We start from the raw sequence: 20,461 nt of genomic DNA, 5'->3' as shown, positions 1-20,461 counted from the left end.
CCCTGAGAGCTCTGCATACTTCAAAGAAAAACACAAGAATCTAATTCTGCTCTCCAGTCAGAGTGCTGCAAATTAGGAATAATTCTGCTGAAGTCAATCAAGCCACAATCATTATAACAACCACTGCGAGCAGAAGTGAAGCAGGGCCTGCCTGTGGGCACATTTCAGGAGTGAAAATGGATTAGAAAATACATGGTAAGGGTGTAATAAAGTTTAGGTCAGCTTAAAAGACTCTCGGTGGACACCTCTTATAACCCACTGAAACCAAGAATTCTCCTTACCCACATTCTAATCCTCATTATTACACAGTGCCAGCACCACCTGTGCATTACTAACACACCTCTGAGAAGGTGGGGTGGTTGGAGATGGTTGCCAACCAAAATTTTAACACAGGCTTTGTTTGTCATCCCCACGTGGCACAGATATATCACCCACCAAGGATGGCTTCAGTTCTTTACCTTCTGTCACCTCCCAGTTTGGATTATCCCACATTAAACCCAGGGCTCACTTAAGGCAGTGTTTTTAAAACTGGTGGAGTTCAGCCATTGATAATAGAACTGTTTTAATGCTTTCTCATCCAATCCTACTGCAAAGAGGAGGAGGAGAATGGAACACAGGCAGCTCTCCCCAAAACATTCATTCCAATATTTTGATATTCCTTAAAACTACTGAGTAACCTGCCCAAAGTGGAGGAGGTTACAGCAAACCCAGTGTGCTTATTTTCCAGGGAGCACAGAACCAAACCCAAACATGCACATCCATACATTATTGGATTTGCTGGTTTAATCAGCAAGTACCAGTGACTCAATTAGCCTCTTAGCAGTGCCTAAATGGCACTAATTCAGCCCGCTGGCTGCAGCACACATCTCCCAGGCTGTCCCTTTGGATTTAGCAGTAACAGCACGGCTATTCTTCTCCTGACAGCACCAGGGGCCCAGACAGTCTCCTGCTCTCTCTCTTTTCCTCTGTTCTGCCAACCACACAGAAAGAAAAGACCCCAGGGCTGACTGTGTGTGAGCGTTGAGTAGGAGGAAAAAGGAAGAGGGAGACACTATTTCTATTCATTTTACAGCTTCATCCATCAAAAGCCTTTCTAAATAAAATTGAAAAATGCATTTCCAGAAGCTCCTGGTTTAGAGCAAGAGCCTAATAAGGTGTTTAAGACAATGACCCAAGCTCTAGCAGCCATATCTACTACACAAAAGTTCAACAAATTACAGATTACTTACAGAAGTACTATTTGATTCTAACCTACACTCCCATCATTGTTCATCTGTTATTTACCTTTTTTGGGTTTAGGATAAGGGATGAACCATGAACCCCCTACTTTTAAGTGAAACTCTAACACCTTTGGCAATCTCAAACAGCAACACACGACCCCAGTGAACAGCCAGCCAACCCCAAAGTGCTTTTGCTGGGCACTCAGCAGCACATTTGTTCAGTTAATTTTTGTGACTCTCCCTTATATAAGGACTAATTTTCAGGCAGATTGATTCCCTGGTGAGTTGTTGCACATTGTGCAGCCATAAAAGCACCAGTGACAGTCAGAGAAGGTGACAGGAACAGTAGGCTGGTGTTAGGGGAGAAGCCAAAAGGAGTTTTGGCAGCAACTAAGTATATGTCAAATTAAAGTGACCAAGCAACTACAGCTTCAAAAGTATTGAGTCAGTATGAACAAAATGTGCTGTCAAAACACAACATGTCAGAACTGAGCCCATCAGATCTAGTTTACTTGATGACTATACATAAAATTACAGGTCGGGAGAAACACGGGAGATCTCAGAGAAGGAAAGAAAAAACCCTTTGCAAGTTACAATATGGAAAGCAGAGTAATCTTACCCAGAAAAAAGAAGCAAATGACACCTGAGCTCTTCTCTCTCTTCTTCATAATTCTCCTCATAGCTTAAAAACAAAAGCTTATTAAAAATGGTCAAAGGTGGACTCAATCTTGGTTTGAGAGCCACATTTGCAAAAAAGGTAATATTGCTTTAAATCCCTCCCAGCAGCTTCCCAGCTGACAACAACTTGGCATCCAAAGACTAGGTAGGAACTTGGCAAACATACAGGATTTCTACAACAATATTTGCAACATAAAATGAAACAAACAAATAAAAAAGAATATCCCTTTCAAGTACTAGACAGTAAACAGGCCTTGCACTCCCACTCCCCTTTCCTTATTAATATTCAATAGTTTAAAATAAAGATGTACCAAAAAACCACCAGGGAATCCAGGGAATTCATTAAGCCTTCAGTATTTCAGTTCACCAGTCTCTGATTTCCAGTCAGCTGAAACTGGAAAGTCATTACTTCAGCTACAGCCCAGGTCAGAGGAAAGACTAATCTCAGACTGACAAAGCTGCCAGATTCCAGGTTCAGGATGAATGAAGGGTGGTTGGGGAATTATAAGGGAGAATAAGTAGAATGCAGTATCTTAATTAAGGAAAAACAAACAACCTGTGCCAACAAATAAGGACATGTACTCGGGCAGCATAAATCAGTGTTACTGAGCAGGAGCCACTGGAGCCACTCAGATTGAAACCTGCACAGAGCAGGGCACAGAAACCACCCAGCCTCCTATTCCTGCGTGTTGAGGTCACTTGGATATCTGGCTTTGAGAGATGCTCAAAGTGAATCCCACACATCCTTCACCCCTTGCCAGCCCAAACCCAGGTGAGCACGCAGCTTTTGCCCCACACAGACCCTGCCAAGGCTGCCCCAGAGGCCAGCACAGCTCACACCACCCCATCCCCCCTGCACTAAAGTCAACATCATCTTTCCTGCACTAAGGACAGGAAATTGTTGCCAGCGAGGGGAACTCCATGGGAAGTGTGCAGAGACAATATCCTGCTTGGTGCATCCCCACAGCTTCTCAAAATGGTCCCAGATTTGCTGCTGAGTCCCCTGCCCATATCCCTGCCTGAGAAATCCCCTCCTAACTCAGCTCCCAGCTGCTCCCAGCACTCCCCATCCAGCAGGAACTGCTGCTCCTCCTGCCACTTTGGCTTTATAAAAACACTGGAAGCAGACAAGCAGATCTTTGTGGGGTTTTTCTTTTCTGGGTTTGGGTTTTTCGTTTTTATAGGTAAACTCCAGTGTGGCACAGAGAATATAAACTGCAGCCTGGTATTTGGGAAAAGCTGCTGCAGAGAGGAGGGCAGGCAGAGGTTCTGCCAAAATGAAGAGCGATCACAATCAAATAAATGAAACTGTTCAAAAACCTTCTCTTGAGTAGGTGATGTTACTGCAGCTTATGGACATTTTGTCTTCTCTCGTCAGAAAAGCTGGCTTGCTAATTTATGGGCAGAGTGGGAAAAGCAGAGGGATACAGACAGACACAGAATACTTAAAACAGGCCTCAGAATGGAGACAAAGCTCCCCTTTCACCTCCTGCTGCTATTTACCATCTGGGATCTTGAAAAGGGGGTGATGGGTAGTTTTGTGATAGGTTTGGCAAGGGGCAGGACATTTAGGATTTTCTATGTGTAACGAGGTCATGTGTCAGCGCCTTTGCAGCACATGGGAACACTACCCAAAAGAAGGCTCAACAAAGGGGTTGCCCTGGCTGAACTGGAAAGAAATTCTCTTTAAAAATATCCTGGCACCAACACAGGGTCTTACTAAGATTAGTAATAATAATAAATTTGCAGAAAATGCCTCCAGAATGTAGCTTGGGAAAGCACAGAAAAAAATGAAGGAATGAACACATGCAATTAAAAGTGAATATTTTATATTATTCTATTTTTAGAAGAGGTATGAAATTTCAAAGTAAAATGAAAATTCTGAATCACAGCATTTGCACCTCTGTTTGGAAACCAAATAGGTCGGGTCACTCCATGTTTTCTGGTAACTTTTGTTTTCTTGAGCCCCTTACACTCTGCTTAGGAAGTAAGACCTGAACAGGCCAATATGAAATGTGCTGCAAGTCTGTGGAGAGGGAGAAGTGCTTTGTATTACAGGATTCTTTGACATTTCCACTAATATTGGGGGTTGGGGTGGTGGAGATAACTCAGGATTTCAGTCTCTGCTTGTAAGAAGTGTAGTGGTTTTATTCTTTCCTTTTGATCGCTTTGTTTCACAAAAGCAATTTACAAAGAGCAGTTACATGAAATGAGGACTCCTGTCTTCATAAAGAGAATTATTAATAGGGTGAATTTCCCATCACAGGGTGCTACAGTAAATCTTTAAACAGGATCCTTTAACCCAAGGACCTGAAAGTAACATGAGCACCCCAGCCTTTTGCCCAGACTGGATGTCTGCTGACTGAAGTGCTTCTAACAACCCTCCTACTGCAGACAATTCAATCTGTGCGCTGAATTATTTAAAATCTGTTCTCTACAAGATGCCCAGATGTGAGAATTAGTCACTAGAACTAATGCAGTACTTTCCTACCCATGTGTCTCAAACTCCTGCTCGGCAGAAACTCCATTTTCAAGTCTAAAAGTTCTAAACCCAGGATGTCACCACTACACCACCAACAACACAGAGTTAAAGGCAGCTTGTGCTTGTGGAAGACAAAATTTCATCCGGTACTGATGGGGAATCATAAAGTTATGTCAGTCCTAGAGAAGAAACCCTTTAAAACAATCACTGGATCACAGCTGTAGATCTGGTGCAGTGCCCTGGATGTGAACGTGTTGTTCTTGTTCCTCACCAGCACATGCCCCAGCTGCTGGTGCCACCTCACCCACCCAGGTATTCCACAGGAGATGTGAAATAAAAACACACCAGGTCTGATATCAGCACAAAAATCTTGTTTGTATCAATACTAGGTGACCTGCAGCACTGCAACCCCCTGACACAGCCACAGTCTGGGCTTCTGCAGGGCTGCAGAAAAGCACCTTGGCCAGGCAGAACATGAAATAAAAGCCACCATTTAACAGAATCATGACAACTACACGAGGCTGCTACTGATATTATATTAATGGTGTCACCTAGCTGCAAAAAAAATCAACAAATAAATGGCTTTTCATGCCAAAATTCCTGAGTTTTTTTCTGTATGTGTTGTTCTGCTCTGAGACAATAACCATAGTTCTGCTTTGTCCCCCCAGTTTTGAAAAGAGCTGCAGAAGGAGGGGAACACATGCACACAGAGGTTAAAGGCACTGGACAATGCTCAGGATTGGAAAATGTTACCAAAAAATAAAATAAATAAATAAATATAATCACAGTTTTGATAGTTCTGTGGGAAAAAAAAAAAAACTTAGCAAATTTGCAACAAAACTGTTAAGTAATTAAGGCAAGACACTTCACACATGAACTTAAACTGCTAATTAAATCCCCCCTGCTTAATTGACTAGATTTGCATATCATTCAGTGAGGAATGGGAATGGCTTGGGCATTACACAAGCACTTCCTTGTACAGGAAGGCAACTCTGTAGATAAACTAAGTTATAAGACAAAAACAAATGGCAGTTTCTAAATGAAATAGAAGTTTTCAGGAGAGATTTTCAACATGGTTTTGTGAGGAACACAAGAATAGAATCACTGCAATCGGTTACTACTTTAATAGTAATATTCATAACTACAGCAAATGTTTTATATCATTTCCCTGCCATTTGACCCATGAGCACTGTCTGCTCATCTATACAAAAAATGAGTTTACCTCCAAGAGAATCCATTTCTACTTGGAAAACCTCAATATCTTCATTTCAGTAACCGCAGGAGAACAAATATTAATATCTGTCCCTCTCTACCAGTAAACTGAGTATGAATTTAAGGAAGGTTTGAGCAAACTTCCAGACTGTAGCAGCAGAGAAACACTTTGACTCTTAAGATCAATCAGAGTCAAGGAAAATGTGTAATTATCCGCCATTCACATCACTCCAAACGACCCAAAGTGTGCAGGATGAACCCAGTCTGGCAGAAGCCCTTCTCCAAGGAGGTCAGATGATGTTTTTTACAGTGGGTGAAGACTCTTGAGTCAGGAACACAACTTCCCCACATGGTAAAAAACGCTTCTAGGAGATCCTTTCAGTAATCTGCTTTTCAAGTGAGTTCTTACACCAATGTACACATGAGCCTCTGGAGAATCAGGGCCATTCTGGCATTCCAGTCTCCAAAAGAAGGGTGTAGATCATAACATTTCACCACGGTGTGTGGAGCTTGGTGTCACATCAGTTGATCACACATTCCATTCACAGGTATTGATAAGATTTTTTTTTTACCTCAGCTTGTATCTTAAAATAAATAAAATCAATTCTTTATCTCATTTTTTAAAAGGTTCTGTAAGTCTTTGAAACATTAATATTCTCCCTAACAAAGCCAGCAGCTGCTCTGCCAGTCTGTGACATGGATGGTTTTGTTAAAAGGTTTTCATGTGGGGTTTTTTCAGTTCAGTGTGCTTTGCATATGAAACAGGACATTTCCCCACCCTCCACCCCCATTCCCTCCTAATCCAGAAGGGACCTTACTTCCTCCCTCTCAAACAAGCAGCTCATTCAGCAAAAGGGAAATCCCGAGATGCACTCGGGCACAGAGCCTAGAGAAGGAGCTTGGAGAAAAAACCCAAACCAACAAACCTAACAACAAAAACACCACCACAAACCTCCCCCACCAAAAAAAGAAGCGCTACCAAGTGTGTCCAAACCAGCAGGAAGAGGAGCAACAGAGCTGGTAATTATGAAGTTCTGCAAACTTCTCCTTTGGGACATGGCTCTGCCCTGCTGGTCTTTACCAAATTTTTCAGGGCTGCAATTCTCTTTTGGCCCTACAGTGACACAGCCCAGAGCTGCAGCTCTCCCCTGCCCAAGCAGGAATCACAGACTGGAGAAGCCTCTACATGATGGCTGAGAGCAAATTTGGATCAACTCAATTGTTACTTTGCCATGATAATCTGAGGTAAAATTTGTTTCTGGCTTTAAAATGAAAACAAAAACCAAGCAGCCTTTTCTTAGTTAAGAAATTGGTTTCAGCAGGATCCGTGTGATCTATACTTCTCCTCCCTGAGACTTTGTGACATCACAATTGTCTGCAGCAGTTAATTCTGATGTCACGGGGATTAAGATTTTGGCTGAGGGAGCAAAAAAGTTCAAAAGTGAGTGGGATCTAACTAATAAGAGATTTTTTCAAGGAAAAAACGTACATACAAAAAATACAGCAATTTCAATGTAAGGGTTTCACATCTGCCAAGATGGGATCCAGCTGCTCTTTTACAAGCACATGAATGAACATCCCTCTTAGAAACAAAGGACTATATGGAGTTGTGTGTCACTCTACTGAAATCAAATCATGTTATAATAAGAGGAAACTGCACCAATAAATTAGCCCAGCTAACAAGGGCAAATTTGATAAATTTTTTTAGAAACCTAGATTATAAATTTGCATGTAAATTTGTAAGAGCAGAATTCAAATATTGAAATAGACATCTGAAAAGAAAACCTCCGCTGAAATTTTAACTTGTAACATCTCAGCAGAATGTGACCCTCAAATTATTGCCAGTGAGGAAAACCTGGATACATTTGGGAGTGATTTCCACGTTTTAATAAATCTGAAGCAAGCCCAGTGACCTCAGTGGAGTCAAATCACAGAGGATGGAGTGAGGCACTGGGGCAGTGGGGGCTCCATGGCAGGGTCTGGGGCAGGGAAGCTCCAATTTCTCCCCTTTCAGTCCCTGGCAGGGTTTCCCTGATATCACACAGATTATCCTGGGTGCATCCCAGGCCAAGAAAACTGAGGAAAGACCCTTAAGGTCTGCACCACAGGGACATTTAGAACACTCTCTCTTTTCTCTCACAAAGCTCACCACCAGCACACCAGTCTATGATAGCACAGCAGCCTGGGCTGCTCACACAGTTCCCAGAGATGATCCAGGGAAGATGCTCCTGCTGGGAACGTCCCCACACACTGTCCCCTTTGCAGCTTCTCCACAAAATAACCCAAAACAAAGGCAACAGAGAGAATGCTGTGATTCTCTGCTAGCTGTTTTGTCCCATGTTTGTGACTCAGTTGGTGATTCAAGAGTGGAGAGTCCTCTGGGTCACAGAATGAGAAGCTGCTGTCAGGAAAAAACCGAGTCAGTTGTGCAGCACAGCATGGAAATCCAGGTGGAGCAATAATCCCCGCGAGGGAATGTGGTGGAAAGGTGAGCCCACAGCTCCCAGTCCAGCTCCTCCCAGCGCCCCCAGGAGTAACTGGGCCAGAGATATGGAACATTCTCCATCCCCAAACTGCTCAACCCCAACTAAAGCCAAGCGTGAAGATCTCTACAAATGCAAATGGCCCAAATGCCAAGACTAACATTTCTAAAACCCAATTCAACTCTTTCATTTCTTAGCTGCAGGCCCTTTGCTGCCACTCCTTTTTTCCACCCAAACAAAAGACTAAAGGGATGACTCAAAGCAACTTGAATTTCAAGCTAAAGCCACAAAGCACTGAATGCCTCATCTTTAACATTAAACAGGTGTGCAGATGATATTCTTTCAAGCCTCATCACAGCTAGGTTAATTGCTCAAAAACTGCAAAAAAAACAAATTTACTTAAAAGACACATGAATAAGTTAATGCTACAAATAATGAAGCAAGTCATACAACATATACAAGCAAATAATAGTTAAGGCATTGCCAAGGCACTGCCAACTCCCTCTATGCCTTCTTCATTACTGATTTACTTTTATTTTGTACTCAAAATTTTATATCATAAAAGTATAAAACTATACAATAAAAATATAATTTAATTTTTTCCTTCAGAACTCAGTAGTCTTCAACACAATACCTTTGCTCTAAAATCATCAGGGCAAAAGAATGATCACTGAATCCATTATAAAATAATTTTTTTTTGCAGAAATGTTTTTAGAAATTAAGGTTTTAGAAAAGGAGCACCTAATTTGCAGGCTGTGAGGGCCAAGGCCTTTGAGTAGTAGTTCTGCATATTCACTGACAGTAAAATAGAGCACTTTACTCCACTTCTATCACTGTTTGCCACTGAAAATGGCCCAAAGGTTATTTGGCTCCACTGGTTTTACAAAAAAACTACACTGTTGTGGCAAAAAAAAGGGCAAAAATCCAAATAAAACTAAATATTTGGCTATTTAAGCACAAAGATTCATTGCAAGCCATGTTTCTTATTAGTGACTGAATGGGAACAAAGAAATATCAGTGATGGACCTGATGCTGCAGTCTGTGCTGCTGTGAGGTCCCAGCAGCTCTGCACCACTCTAAACACAGTTATTTCAAAGGAATATTTCTAAATTATACCAGCATGGATATAAGTCACTGAATAAACTGGAATTGCCAGTGGGGAGTTAAGAATGGCAATTTTTTTTTTTTTTTTTTTTTTTTTTTTTTTTTTTGGACGACACTGTAATCTTTCAACTCAGATAAGTTTTCCAACTGTGGAATGATGGCGCTTCAGAAAAGCCTGTTTAACATATAATTCTTAATTACAAAAGTGTAAGTCTGAAATTCATTATATCAGTGAAGGTTACTGAATTCAAACCATATTTTAGCCTTAATATTGTGCATTTTCTGCCTTTTTTAGCCCATTACTCTGTATAAAAGCTATAAAACTAATTTTACAGCTATGAACAGGTAAACCTGAATAATCTTGAAGATTCTGTAGGGTGAAAAACTATGGAACCTAGAAAAATTTAATACTTAGTTTTTTAATTATTTAAAGTAATTCACTGCCTCTAATTGGTACTATTGCAACCTCTGTCTGGGGAAGCAGCAGGATGCCTGTGCAACTTGTATTTTTTATTACTCAGCAGAATTACTTTTGTGAGCTCGATCCTGGAAACAGCAGCTCCCAGCACCATGAGTACAGCACTTCAGAATTCCACAGAAAGAATTCTGAAAAAAGTGATTCTCCCAATGCCACTGGAACTGCAGGAACAGCTCTCCGGACCCCTGGCACCCTCTGGAATGGGTACAGTGCCAGGAGATAGTCACACAAGGAGCCTTGCACAGAAATTCACACTGAAGCAAGAAGTTGTTCCCCTGTCTTCAAGTTCAATAAATGCTCTTGACTGCAGTGCTTTCTTCTCCTGGGACACAAACCTTGATTTTGCTCAAGGGCAGCAGGAACTTCCTCACTAAATGGTCAAAGCACACCAAGAGCAGCGTTACACAGCATTCAGGTGTCTGTAGATAGGGTGGTGACCAGGGGCTGGACTCAGGATCTCAGAGGTCTTTTCCAGCCTCAGTGATTGTGTGATTCTCTGAAATCCAGTAAGCGAAAGAAAACACTGCAGCAAATATGCATCAAGAATGCTGCAGAGCCCAGAACATCCCACACCACATGAGTGATCTACCCAGACAAAAATCAGCACCTGTAACACAGGTGATGTGAGAAGTGGAGGGGGTAAAGGAGTTCATAAAAATGCAGGATATGACAGGGAAAAGGTATGAAATGGTTTTTCTTCCAACCCCAACAGATGTTGTTCAATTAAGGATGCAAATAAATCACCCTCTGCCTTGCAAGTCAGAAAACACACACATAAAAGCTTTCTAAATACATTTCAGTTTAAACTTGCATAATTCTCCCAGTGGAGAAATCATCTTCAACTTATGTAATCCTTAGAAAGAGACATTATTACATACAATTCTGTGCCACTAAGAAACAAGGAAGACATATCTAGAGAAGAGGTGCACCCACACATGATTAATTATATGGGTGTGGAGGGAAGAGAGGGGAAGAGCTGGAGCAGGGATGCAGAGCCCCGAGTGTGGTGTTTCCACAGAGACTGAGCTGTGAGCGAGCTCCAGGGGCTGCCCCCCTTTCGCCAGCCAGAACTGTCTGTTATACTTAACCCAGACTTCCGAACACTTGATATCCTGTCTGCTATTTCAATGCCCTTACTCAATGTTTCAGACAGACATTACACAAACTGGCTGGTGAAAAGGGTTGAGAAACCAAGAAGCAATCCAAGTCAATGACCTTATTCTATAAAACTATACCACTGAGTGAACAGAGGGTGAGGAACAAAGCACAGGGTACCACAGCTCCCAAATCCATCACTGAAATCTTCCCCAGGAAAAGACAAGCACCAAGCTCTACCTTATCTTGTTGATATTGCTGCTGTCTTTTAACCCTTAAAGCCTGAGCAGTCCTTGTGCTTCCAGTGGCACTGATTCTCCTACCAAAACAGAAATAACTTCACTTTTTTTTTTTAAGAAAAAACTAAACACACAAGTCCTGTTTTCTACAAAGCATGTGCAAAGGTAACTGTACATAAATCAATAAACAACAAAGCCAGAACCCAAGTTATTGATTAGCTCCTTTGCTGCTTACCGCCAGCATACAGAATGATGCTGCAATTTTTACGTACACAGAATCTCCAGCCTCATGTAGGTTTTCCCTGACAGTTTAAAAAGGACTGTTAGAACAAGGCTGCCTGAGTTAGGATGGCAGGACCTGCCTTATTTCCCAGAACATATGTCTGTGCAGCTTATCAGGTTGTGTTAATATGCATCCACTGCTTGGAGAAGCCTAATTTTACAGGATAGCAACCAAATCATAGATGGAGGCGATGATAACAGCTCCACACGTGGGAATTCCCATTGGCTCCCAGAAGAGCTCTGTCCATCACACGCTGACAGGATCAGAGCTCAAATTAGTATCAGTGTTTTCGTCACCTCATCCAACCAAAAGTCAAAGCAAAATCGTTATCTCAGTGCAGAGGGACCAGTCTCTATCAGCCAGCAGGATTCCCCAAAGCCAAGGAAAGCTGCACACTCAATCTGCAGCTCCTGATGTAACTCTGAGGCCAAGCTTACGGTCCTTGAATTTGCATCAGCAGAAAAGGCTGGTCCTTATCCTAACCTTAGACATATTTCTTCATTAGTAAAAACTAAAATAAAAAATAATGACTGACAAATCCTAAATACAGAAAGAGAAGATCTCTGTGGTAGATTTCTAGCAGAACCTTAAAACCAAATCTTGCATGTAGTGACCAACAGACAAGACTCTTCCAGGCTGAAGCCAGCTCTCAGTTGCCCCACTTAGGGAGATCCACCAGGATCAGAACACCAAATGTCTACCACACCAAATCTTCATTAATGAGCAAAATTAAAATACTGCAGTAGCAGAACTACAGGGTCTCAGAGTCAGCACAGTCCTGTAAATCCAGCTAAGACCATAAACTTAGAGAAGTCACACTGCCTCAGCACTGGGACATTCTGGTTCAGATCTGTCCCTGGTCTCTGCCAGCCAACACACAGGAAGGAGTCTGATACACACGAGTCTGCTGTGGTTTGTGGGTGAACTGGTTCCAATTACTGTGGGCTGATTTCTTGAGTGGGAGCTGTAGAACCGGCCCCAAAGCCCCAAACCTTCGGATTAACCTGCTGTGTTCCAGAAGATCCGGAGCAGGTGATTCCAGTGATGATCTGAGCCTGATTCTCTATGCTGACAATGAAATTTAAGGCATACAAGACTGCACAAGGTGTAAAGGAGGAGGGAAGGGATCACAACACATTTTTTCAGAACAAACTTGTTTCTTTGAAATTCATTTCCAAGCATATACACTGCCTGTATTAGAGACAGAGTGGAATAGCATTAAAAAATTGGTGCTGATTTATTAATTCATAATACACCCAAATACGCAAAACATACACAAAGTAGATATTATCTGATAAAATGTATCATTAACACACATGCTCTAATAGACAGATTTCAAACAAAAACATGCTATATTCCTACATTTTAAAGTAATGCTTCCTGTATATGAAGATCAATTTGAATTAAGTGCTCTATGGCCACTCAGCTAAAATAGATCAGCCTAGTAATTGACAGGATTCTATCAATAGGTTCTCAACAATCCAGCATAAGTAATTTTTGTCTAATTTTTTTCCAAGATCCCCCTATTAGATTTGGTGTAGCTCTTCCATGACAGTTCCCTCTTAAATAAGAATTACAGTGTCAAGTCCAAAGTGTGCTTTAAAATTAAACCAAAAAAAAAAAAAAAATCTGTGTCTTAATATTGCACACATGGAGACACATCTCCTCATGTGATGGCAAAGCAGTCTGGCCAGCTGAGCCAGCAATGTGAGTTCAATCACCAATGATCCCCAGTAAGAGCCAGCCCACTCCTTCTGCACTGGGGCCATTCAAAGCCCTCGCTTCCGTGAAATTACTCTGCCAGTAGATGAACATAAGGCGAGTTTTTGGTCAGGCTGGACACTGCAGATAGCAGAGGCCGTGGCTGTGGCCCTGGAGCCCCCTGCTCTGGCAGAGCTGTGCCTGGGGTGCAGATAAGCTCCAGCCCTGCTGCGCTGCCCGGACACGCTCACAGCAGCCTGGCGCAGACGCCTCCAGATGCTTTTACAACACCAATGCAAAGGCGCCTCTCAGCAAGTGCAAACACACCCTCCCGGGTCAGGCAGCCCCAGCCAGCGATAACCGGGCTCGCAGCCTGCCAGGGACCAGGTGTCGGGCTCCCAGCACATCCAAAAAATAAGCCGTGTTTACACGCATCTTCAAAGCGTGATACTGTTTGGGCAGAACACACACCCAAGCCCGAAACCACAGAAACAGAGAGGCAAGCGAGACAGCCCAGACAATGGAGGGAGAGGCAGAGGTTTAAATATTTTAGGCAGTGATTTTCAAAAGCAGAGATTGCATATAATTCCCACCCTAATTCAAGAGAACTGACTTGAAGAACTTAGGAACTCTTCTGGAGCAAAAGAGAGTCGTGGTTGACTCAACATCATGAGATCATTGGCAGCAAACTCTTTGTCCAACACACATGCACGTACCTGCTGCTTTGTTCTCAATCTACAACATCTGTAAAACTGTTTGCACGCCTGGGAAAAACTGCTGATGTTTGCTTAAACACTGTCCTCTCCCTGGGTACATGGGATTTCATTCAAGCTGGTGTCATTTTTGAAGTTCAATTTTCAAGCTGTAAAAGACTTCTGAACTAAACTACTGTCCCAAGACAACAATGTTTTTGTTTTAGAGACTTCTAAGTCTTTGCTGGAGAATCTCTAAAACAATTCTTGAACATCAGGTAGCACACATGACTTCAGTATTCCATGGGAAAACAACTGAACTCCCAGTTGCCAGGCAAAAATTTTGCAACAGTATTTTTCACATCAGTTTCTACCAAGAGGAATAAATCCTTCCTGCATTCTGAACATCACTGCTAGGGAATAAATGCAGGATCTCTCTGCTACACCCACCACAGGATATACATATTAACAAATACAGGTTACTACTGCCAGAAGGCAGGACTTTAGGACAAGACACAAATTCCAGCTCTCCTCCTGCAGCCTTTCAGGTGCACAGCGCAGCAACCACCGGGCAGCACCTAAAAGCCCATGTCCTCCCTCCACCCGCGCCAGCGCCGCGCTGCTCCGCTCGCAGCAATTTGGGTTCTTTGATTCTGCTGCACACTTGACCTGGCTAAACCTTCCTCCAGCTGAGCGAGCTGCATGTTGTGGCAGCGCTGGGCTGGGGAGGCATTGTGAAATAAAGTGGGAGGCCTCATGTGCTCATTTGTGTGTCAGTACCCAGAATGCTGCTTCTGGCTTCCAGCTACTTCATAGAAGTGCTGCTGGGACTTGAACCGTGGGAACACGGCAGCGCTGGGTGTGTGGGTGTGCTCACACGCGTGCAAGGACAGCTCTGGCTCTCCTGGGCCCTGCTCACAGCCCGTCCTGCTCAGGGTACAAATGTCTGGCACACAGGTGGGGAATCTCAAAGTGCTGTCAAACGCTGCTCAGTTCAGTATTGAAGAAAAAGGGTTCAAAACAGACACAGCTGAACCCACCCTCCTGTTCTGGAAATAGCAACCAACAAAGCCTTCAGGGCTGCGTCTGAACTAATGCTGTGTGAGTGGAGCATCCTGATGTGAGGCAGGCAGGGAGCTCTCTGTCACACGGGAGTGGAGAGCAGCGCCACAGACACAGTGGTCCCACAGGAGAGCACGCACCAGGCACCAGGAGCTGAGCCCATGAAAAGGCTTTGGCACCGATGCTGGATTTCTAGCACCCTGTTTTGCAACCCTGTCAGGTTATTCACATTTTTAATTTCTAGAAATACTCCAGAATGTAATGGTTGTGCTCCACACCAGCAATGGTGGATGAGATGAGACAGGCAGGGAAACAGGACACCCACTCAAGTAAAAGCCTTGTTGGTGCAGAGGAAAGCAAAGCACAACAAACCCTGCATGGGAAGGTGGAGCACACAGTGAAGGATACTAAGGAAGTAAAATGGAGAAGTTGTAGTGCTCAAGAAGAGAAAGAGCTTTGGGAAGCGGCATCAAGGTGAACGAGGTCAGTTACTCATCCAAGCACGAACAAGGAGGATATAAACCCCAAAATTTTAGAAGAGCATAAGGAATGTGACTGAGGCCTTTATGGTCCCTGCTCTAGTGGGGGGCCCCAGCTGTCCAATTCCCTCCAGCTTTTGGCTAAGACCCTTTGCTGACTTCACACAGGTCTGGACAAAGGGTTCTTCTGCAAGTGGCAAGACCAGGCAACAAGAGTCTTGTTCAACCAACACCGCTGAAGAGAGAGGAGATCTTTGCATCTACACATGCATCTCCTGGTACAGAAGGATGGATATGCACTATAGATACTTGATGTAGAGAGAAATATGCACTGGGAATGAAATATCTAGGAAAAGCTACGCCTTGTAGCAAAGCTTTAAAACCACACCAAGGGAAAAAAAAAAAAAAAAAAGAAAAAGAAAAAAAATGAGAGAGAGGAAAAAAAGGCAGTTCTGCCACTACACTGAATCTGCACCAGGGGCTTGTGCCAATCCAGCTCCTCCATTTAAGTCAGACCCTTAAAAGGCAGAGCTGTGCTGGCAGAAATCTCCAAACCTCATCATAGAAACCTCATGGAGACACATGAAAAGGTCAAAACATTCACTGCTGCTTAAACAGCCATAAAATTGGTCATATGCATCCCATGCTACCAACATACTACCAGAGCCCCAGGGAAAACACACCACACAAAGCAATGTGTATATACACACAGAGAAATAAATAAATCGAGAAACTGAAAAAAAAAGGCCACTTCTGAATGCAGAAAACCCAGTATCTGACACAGCAGCTTATGGCATACCAGGTACACAAACACCTCTGTATGAAACAGAACAAAGCAAAGCTGAGATCTACATCAAAAAGGAAGCCCACCACAAAGACACATGTGCCTCACCCTTTCATCCCCGAGACAGCCAGAGCCCCACAGACACACAAAACCCACACAGGATTTAACACACACGGAATGGGACCATCCTGTCATTTCCTCACCAGGCATCTAAACTTTACTCCAATGTTACTAGCCCCTGGCCACAGCCTACCAATCTTAGAGTCTGATTAAATCTCTCCGTAATTATCTGCACACACTGCTACAACACAAATGACCTTAGCATATGATATCCGTTGGCTAAGCCCAATGGAAAAAGACTTCAGGAAAAGGAAGGATAAGTATACAAAACTCTGCCAGCACTGTCAGGGTCTCCTCAGGACTTCACTGCTTTAATAGAAGAGACCTGAAGGCCTTGAAACTTAATATGAGATAAAACATTCTGTTTTCCCTACCCCATCGTCTGAGCACACACCACTCTATTCTTCCCCACCTCACTCCTTGCCACCTTCCAAATTAATTAATGCAAGAGACTTAGCATTTAATTGTGATGTATTTCTGGCAAAATTTTCCAAAAAATAGATGGCCACCATTTCCTTGCACAATTTTTGGCGTTCACTATTAGGTATCTTCAATTCACTCTGCACTCCAGGCAAATTTTGGAGGGTGAGGGAAGAGTGTTGCTCATATTCTGAACTAGGACCTATGAAAGGGTCCCCAAAAAAACTGAGGCACGGCAAAAATTTAGTAACCTTTTCTTGTTCTACTGCAGCCTCACCTGGGGTGTTGGATAGATTATGCAGTTGAAGAGAACACTGAAAAAGCCTTGCAAGAAAAGGAAAGCACTTCTTTACTAACATTCATTTTAATTAGACTCTGGAAATGACCAAGCCAGGGAAACAGGACCTTTCTACAACAAGAATGTGGAGATTTCTTCATTTTACTTCCCAAACGAAGCATGCCTAGAAAATTCCTTTCCCAGCATGAAAAATGTCTCCAGTTTGAGAGCCATATTCTCCTCTCACACCCATGTAGATCTATCCCACCATTCCATCTCGGCACATGACTGACGGAGAATAGACAAGCCATTAAAAACACATCCACCTCCAACCACGGGGATAATGTGCCTCATTACAGCCCAGCTTTGTCACAGCGTCCTGACACTCCGGGGAGGAAAAGGAGGGGTGAGGACAAGGACTGAGAGGGGTGAGGACAAGGACAGGAGAGAAACTGGAAGAGTGAGACTCTGCTCCTTAATCCAGAAGTGTTCAGCCCGGTCAGATGGGCTCACTAGGCCTCCTAGTCTGGTTGTGGAATTACTGTACTGTTTGCACAACATGTTTTTTTTTAAATCTGGGGTTTGCTTGGGTACTTCTGTTGCACTTTTGGAAGTCTCTGACAGTGAGGCAGAGCCCAACCAACAGACCTGCAGGGGAGAACTGGGGAGGCAGGAGTTTGTTTTCCCCTCGCACGGGGGGAAGGAGCAGGAAGCAGAATTGCTCATCCCCAGCCAGCTGCACCATGGCAGGAGCCAGACAGACATCCCGGAGTCCCCAAGGCCTTGTGGCACTGCTGCCCATGGAGCAGGACCGGTGCCAGATGCCAAGGCAGCCTCCCACCCACACACCAGGGATTCTGGGATCTAAAGGCAGCTCAGACTGAAATAAAAACAAGCGGCACCTAAAAAAAAAAAGTGATTTGGCTGTCTGGCTCAGCACAGCACGGCATGGAATACCTTCAGGAGCTGCTGCAGCTGGCCCTAGACACAGTCATTTGCTGGATGTATACATAATCCAATATACAAAAGCCTGTCTGCTGGGCAAATCTAAGCTCCATAGGGATACTCTAAAAGCAGGGACTTCTCCATTCACGTTCTGAACACTTCATCTATAAACCAGTAACCTGCACTACCGGCACAATTTTTTTTTTTTTTTTTCTTAACAGGCACATTTTATTTCCATACAAGCATTTAGAGCATTCAGCCCACACCTCCATCCCGGGCGACACTCAAGCGACCAGAAAAGTGCATGGACTTGTGTCTGGAGCATCAGTACCTGCTCCCTTTTTCTGGCTTCTTCCTTGCCTTGACCCCCGAGTGAAGAAGCCCTTAAAGACCCGAAATCACGCACTGCCAGATAAAGTCTGGGGCAGTGTGATGGGCTTCAAAGATCAAGGTCCACACATAGTAAAACATACAACTACACACACGTAATTTAAACAAACTCCAAGCACCGTGGTCAGAACACAGCCAGAGAAATAAAGGTGCCATCTCGAGCACTGCTCCTCCACAGTGACACACACGCGGAGAGAATGGAGAACACGATTAAAATTGCTAAATGACTCCAAGGAAAAGCAGCTGGTAACAACTTGGGTATATCGATGAATGTTACAGAAATTCCCCCCGCCCCCTTTAAAATCACAGGCACCACTTACCCGAGGGGCTTTCCTCTTGTATTTGTTGTTATAGTCAAATTTTTCTTTCATTTCATCTAAGAGCTGGCCCAGTCTAGCTTTCTCCTCTTTCCCAGTATAATCCTGGCTGAGGAGGATATAGGATCTCCAGTTTGCAGAGTCAAAGCCCCAGTGGCAAGTCCTGTTTTCCAGCGATTTGTGAGAATGGACCACAAATTTGTGAGGTGGGTACATGAGCCTGCAGTCCAAGCACTGGATGCAGGCTGCGCTGGGGTTACTGTAAAGCTCTGGCACCAGGAGTCCCTTACACTTCCCAAAGCACTCATGATACACCTTGAAGCTCTTCTCCGTGAGCTCCAGCTCAATTGTGCTAGAGAATTCCTTCTTGCAGTGGGGAGGATAGGTGCCACCATAAAGCAAGGCGTTACAAAGCCTCTCAGCATCAGTTTTCGTGATGAGCCCGCAGGAAGGAGCGGAGAAGGGCAGGATGCCCATGACTTTGAGGATTTCCAGCTGGTCAGCAGTGCATCTGGAGCAGTAAATATGTAGCTCATCACACACCGAATTAATCTGCTGCAGGGAGAAGTCCCTGAGCACCGAGTTCAGGATCTGGGGCAAGCAAAGCCGCTTCTCTCCGCCCACCACGAAGCAGGAGATGGTTTCCCCTTCCAGGATGGTCTCGCACCTCTCCGTGGATCTGTCCGAGGGCATGAAGAAGGGACCAGGCATGACCGGAGGAGGCTGGATCGGGGGCAGATGCAGTACAGGTTCCGCTGGGTCTTTGCCATTGTCTTTCTTGTACATCTCCTGTGCCCATCGTGCTGAGAAAGCAGCAGGGCCACCCAGGGAGCTCATAGAGCTCAGATGAAACTGTTCCAAGGTCTTCTGCAGTCCTGGATGAGGCTGGAAGCTGCTTCTACTTACAGTCTCCATTTTTTAGTTTCTATTCCCAAAACAAATAGCAAAAAATCCCCAGTTATCTTCCACCCTGGTGCAAATCCACTTAAGGGATTTTTTTAAAGGAAAAAATATTAACAAAATAAAACAACCCACCCTTGTGTTTTTCCTCCTTCTCACTCAGCAATCCACTAACGGAGAGGAAATAAATCCTTTTGTATGCGTGTCTCTCTCTTCTTTCTCTTCTCTTGCTTCACGTTACAATTTCAAACCCTCCAAGTCTCCAAGCTGCCCCGATGGAGCACGGAATCACGGCAAAAAGAGGTCTTCATCCGAGCACTCACCCCCTCAGCCAACCCCCAGGCAAACCAATCCCTCCTCCCACACCTCCAACACACACTCACTCACACACACACACACACCACCCACAGAAACACAAAAAGTCTGTGCCACGCTCCGAGCACCCGGGGCTCAAATATGTTCTGGCGGCTGCTGCTTCTCTGCAGTGATCCCCCTTCTGTCCATATCCACCGAGGGAAGGCGCGGGGGAGGAAAGTAGAAGGCAGGAGGAGGCAGCACGCTGGGTCTGTGGAAGGAACAACGCAGGAGAAAAGGCCCAGATCTCCGGCACTGCCAAAGCGGCGCGGGGGCTCCGCACGGGCGAGGAGCGGCTCCGCTGCCCCTCGTGGTCCGTCCGCTCGGCCTGGGAGGGCTCCTCGGCTCTCGGCTCGCCTTCCTTGCCTTATTTCTGCCGGTGCTGCCGCTGTGCCGTGGGGAGCCGCGGTGAGGGCGCGCACATCCTCCCAGCTCCTCTTTCCAGCAGTGACTGAGAGTGCCTGAGAGCTGAGCTAATGCAGGCGGGCTCAGCCTCCCGCCCTCCGCCTCCCCCCCTGTGTTTGTTGGTGTCTGCCTCAGTCATTGAATCCCGGCCAAGAATGTGACCAACTCCCCGGGCCGGGCTCTTCCAGGAACAGCGCCCGCCTCCCCCTTCGCGCTGCGCCCAGACCGGCCGGGATGTGCCGGGATCAGCCGAGCCGAGCCGAGCCGGGCCAAGCCGAGCCACTCCAAGCGAGCCCGGCCGCGCCGAGCGCAACCGAGCTGATCGAAGCCCGGCCGAGCCG

At 44.7% G+C, this 20,461-nt stretch overlaps 1 protein-coding gene across 1 annotated transcript in view; it reads right to left on the bottom strand.

Annotated features, from left to right (window-relative positions):
- The window catches only part of SKI (SKI proto-oncogene), a 94,086-nt gene extending 73,920 nt beyond the window's left edge, over positions 1-20,166 (bottom strand). The window contains exons 1-2 of the mRNA XM_012570419.5: positions 19,497-20,166; positions 18,465-19,386 (exon numbers count right to left, since the gene is read on the bottom strand). Of these exons, the coding sequence (XP_012425873.5) occupies positions 18,465-19,376 (912 nt within the window). The 5' untranslated portion in view covers positions 19,377-19,386; positions 19,497-20,166. The remainder of the gene's footprint in view (positions 1-18,464; positions 19,387-19,496) is intronic.
- Positions 20,167-20,461: the final 295 nt, after the last annotated feature.

This window comes from Taeniopygia guttata, chromosome 21 (genome assembly GCF_048771995.1).
Source record: "Taeniopygia guttata chromosome 21, bTaeGut7.mat, whole genome shotgun sequence".
NCBI lineage: Eukaryota > Metazoa > Chordata > Aves > Passeriformes > Estrildidae > Taeniopygia > Taeniopygia guttata.
The sequence above is the reverse complement of the archived record's forward strand: the minus strand, read 5'-3'. Positions and strand labels throughout refer to the sequence as shown.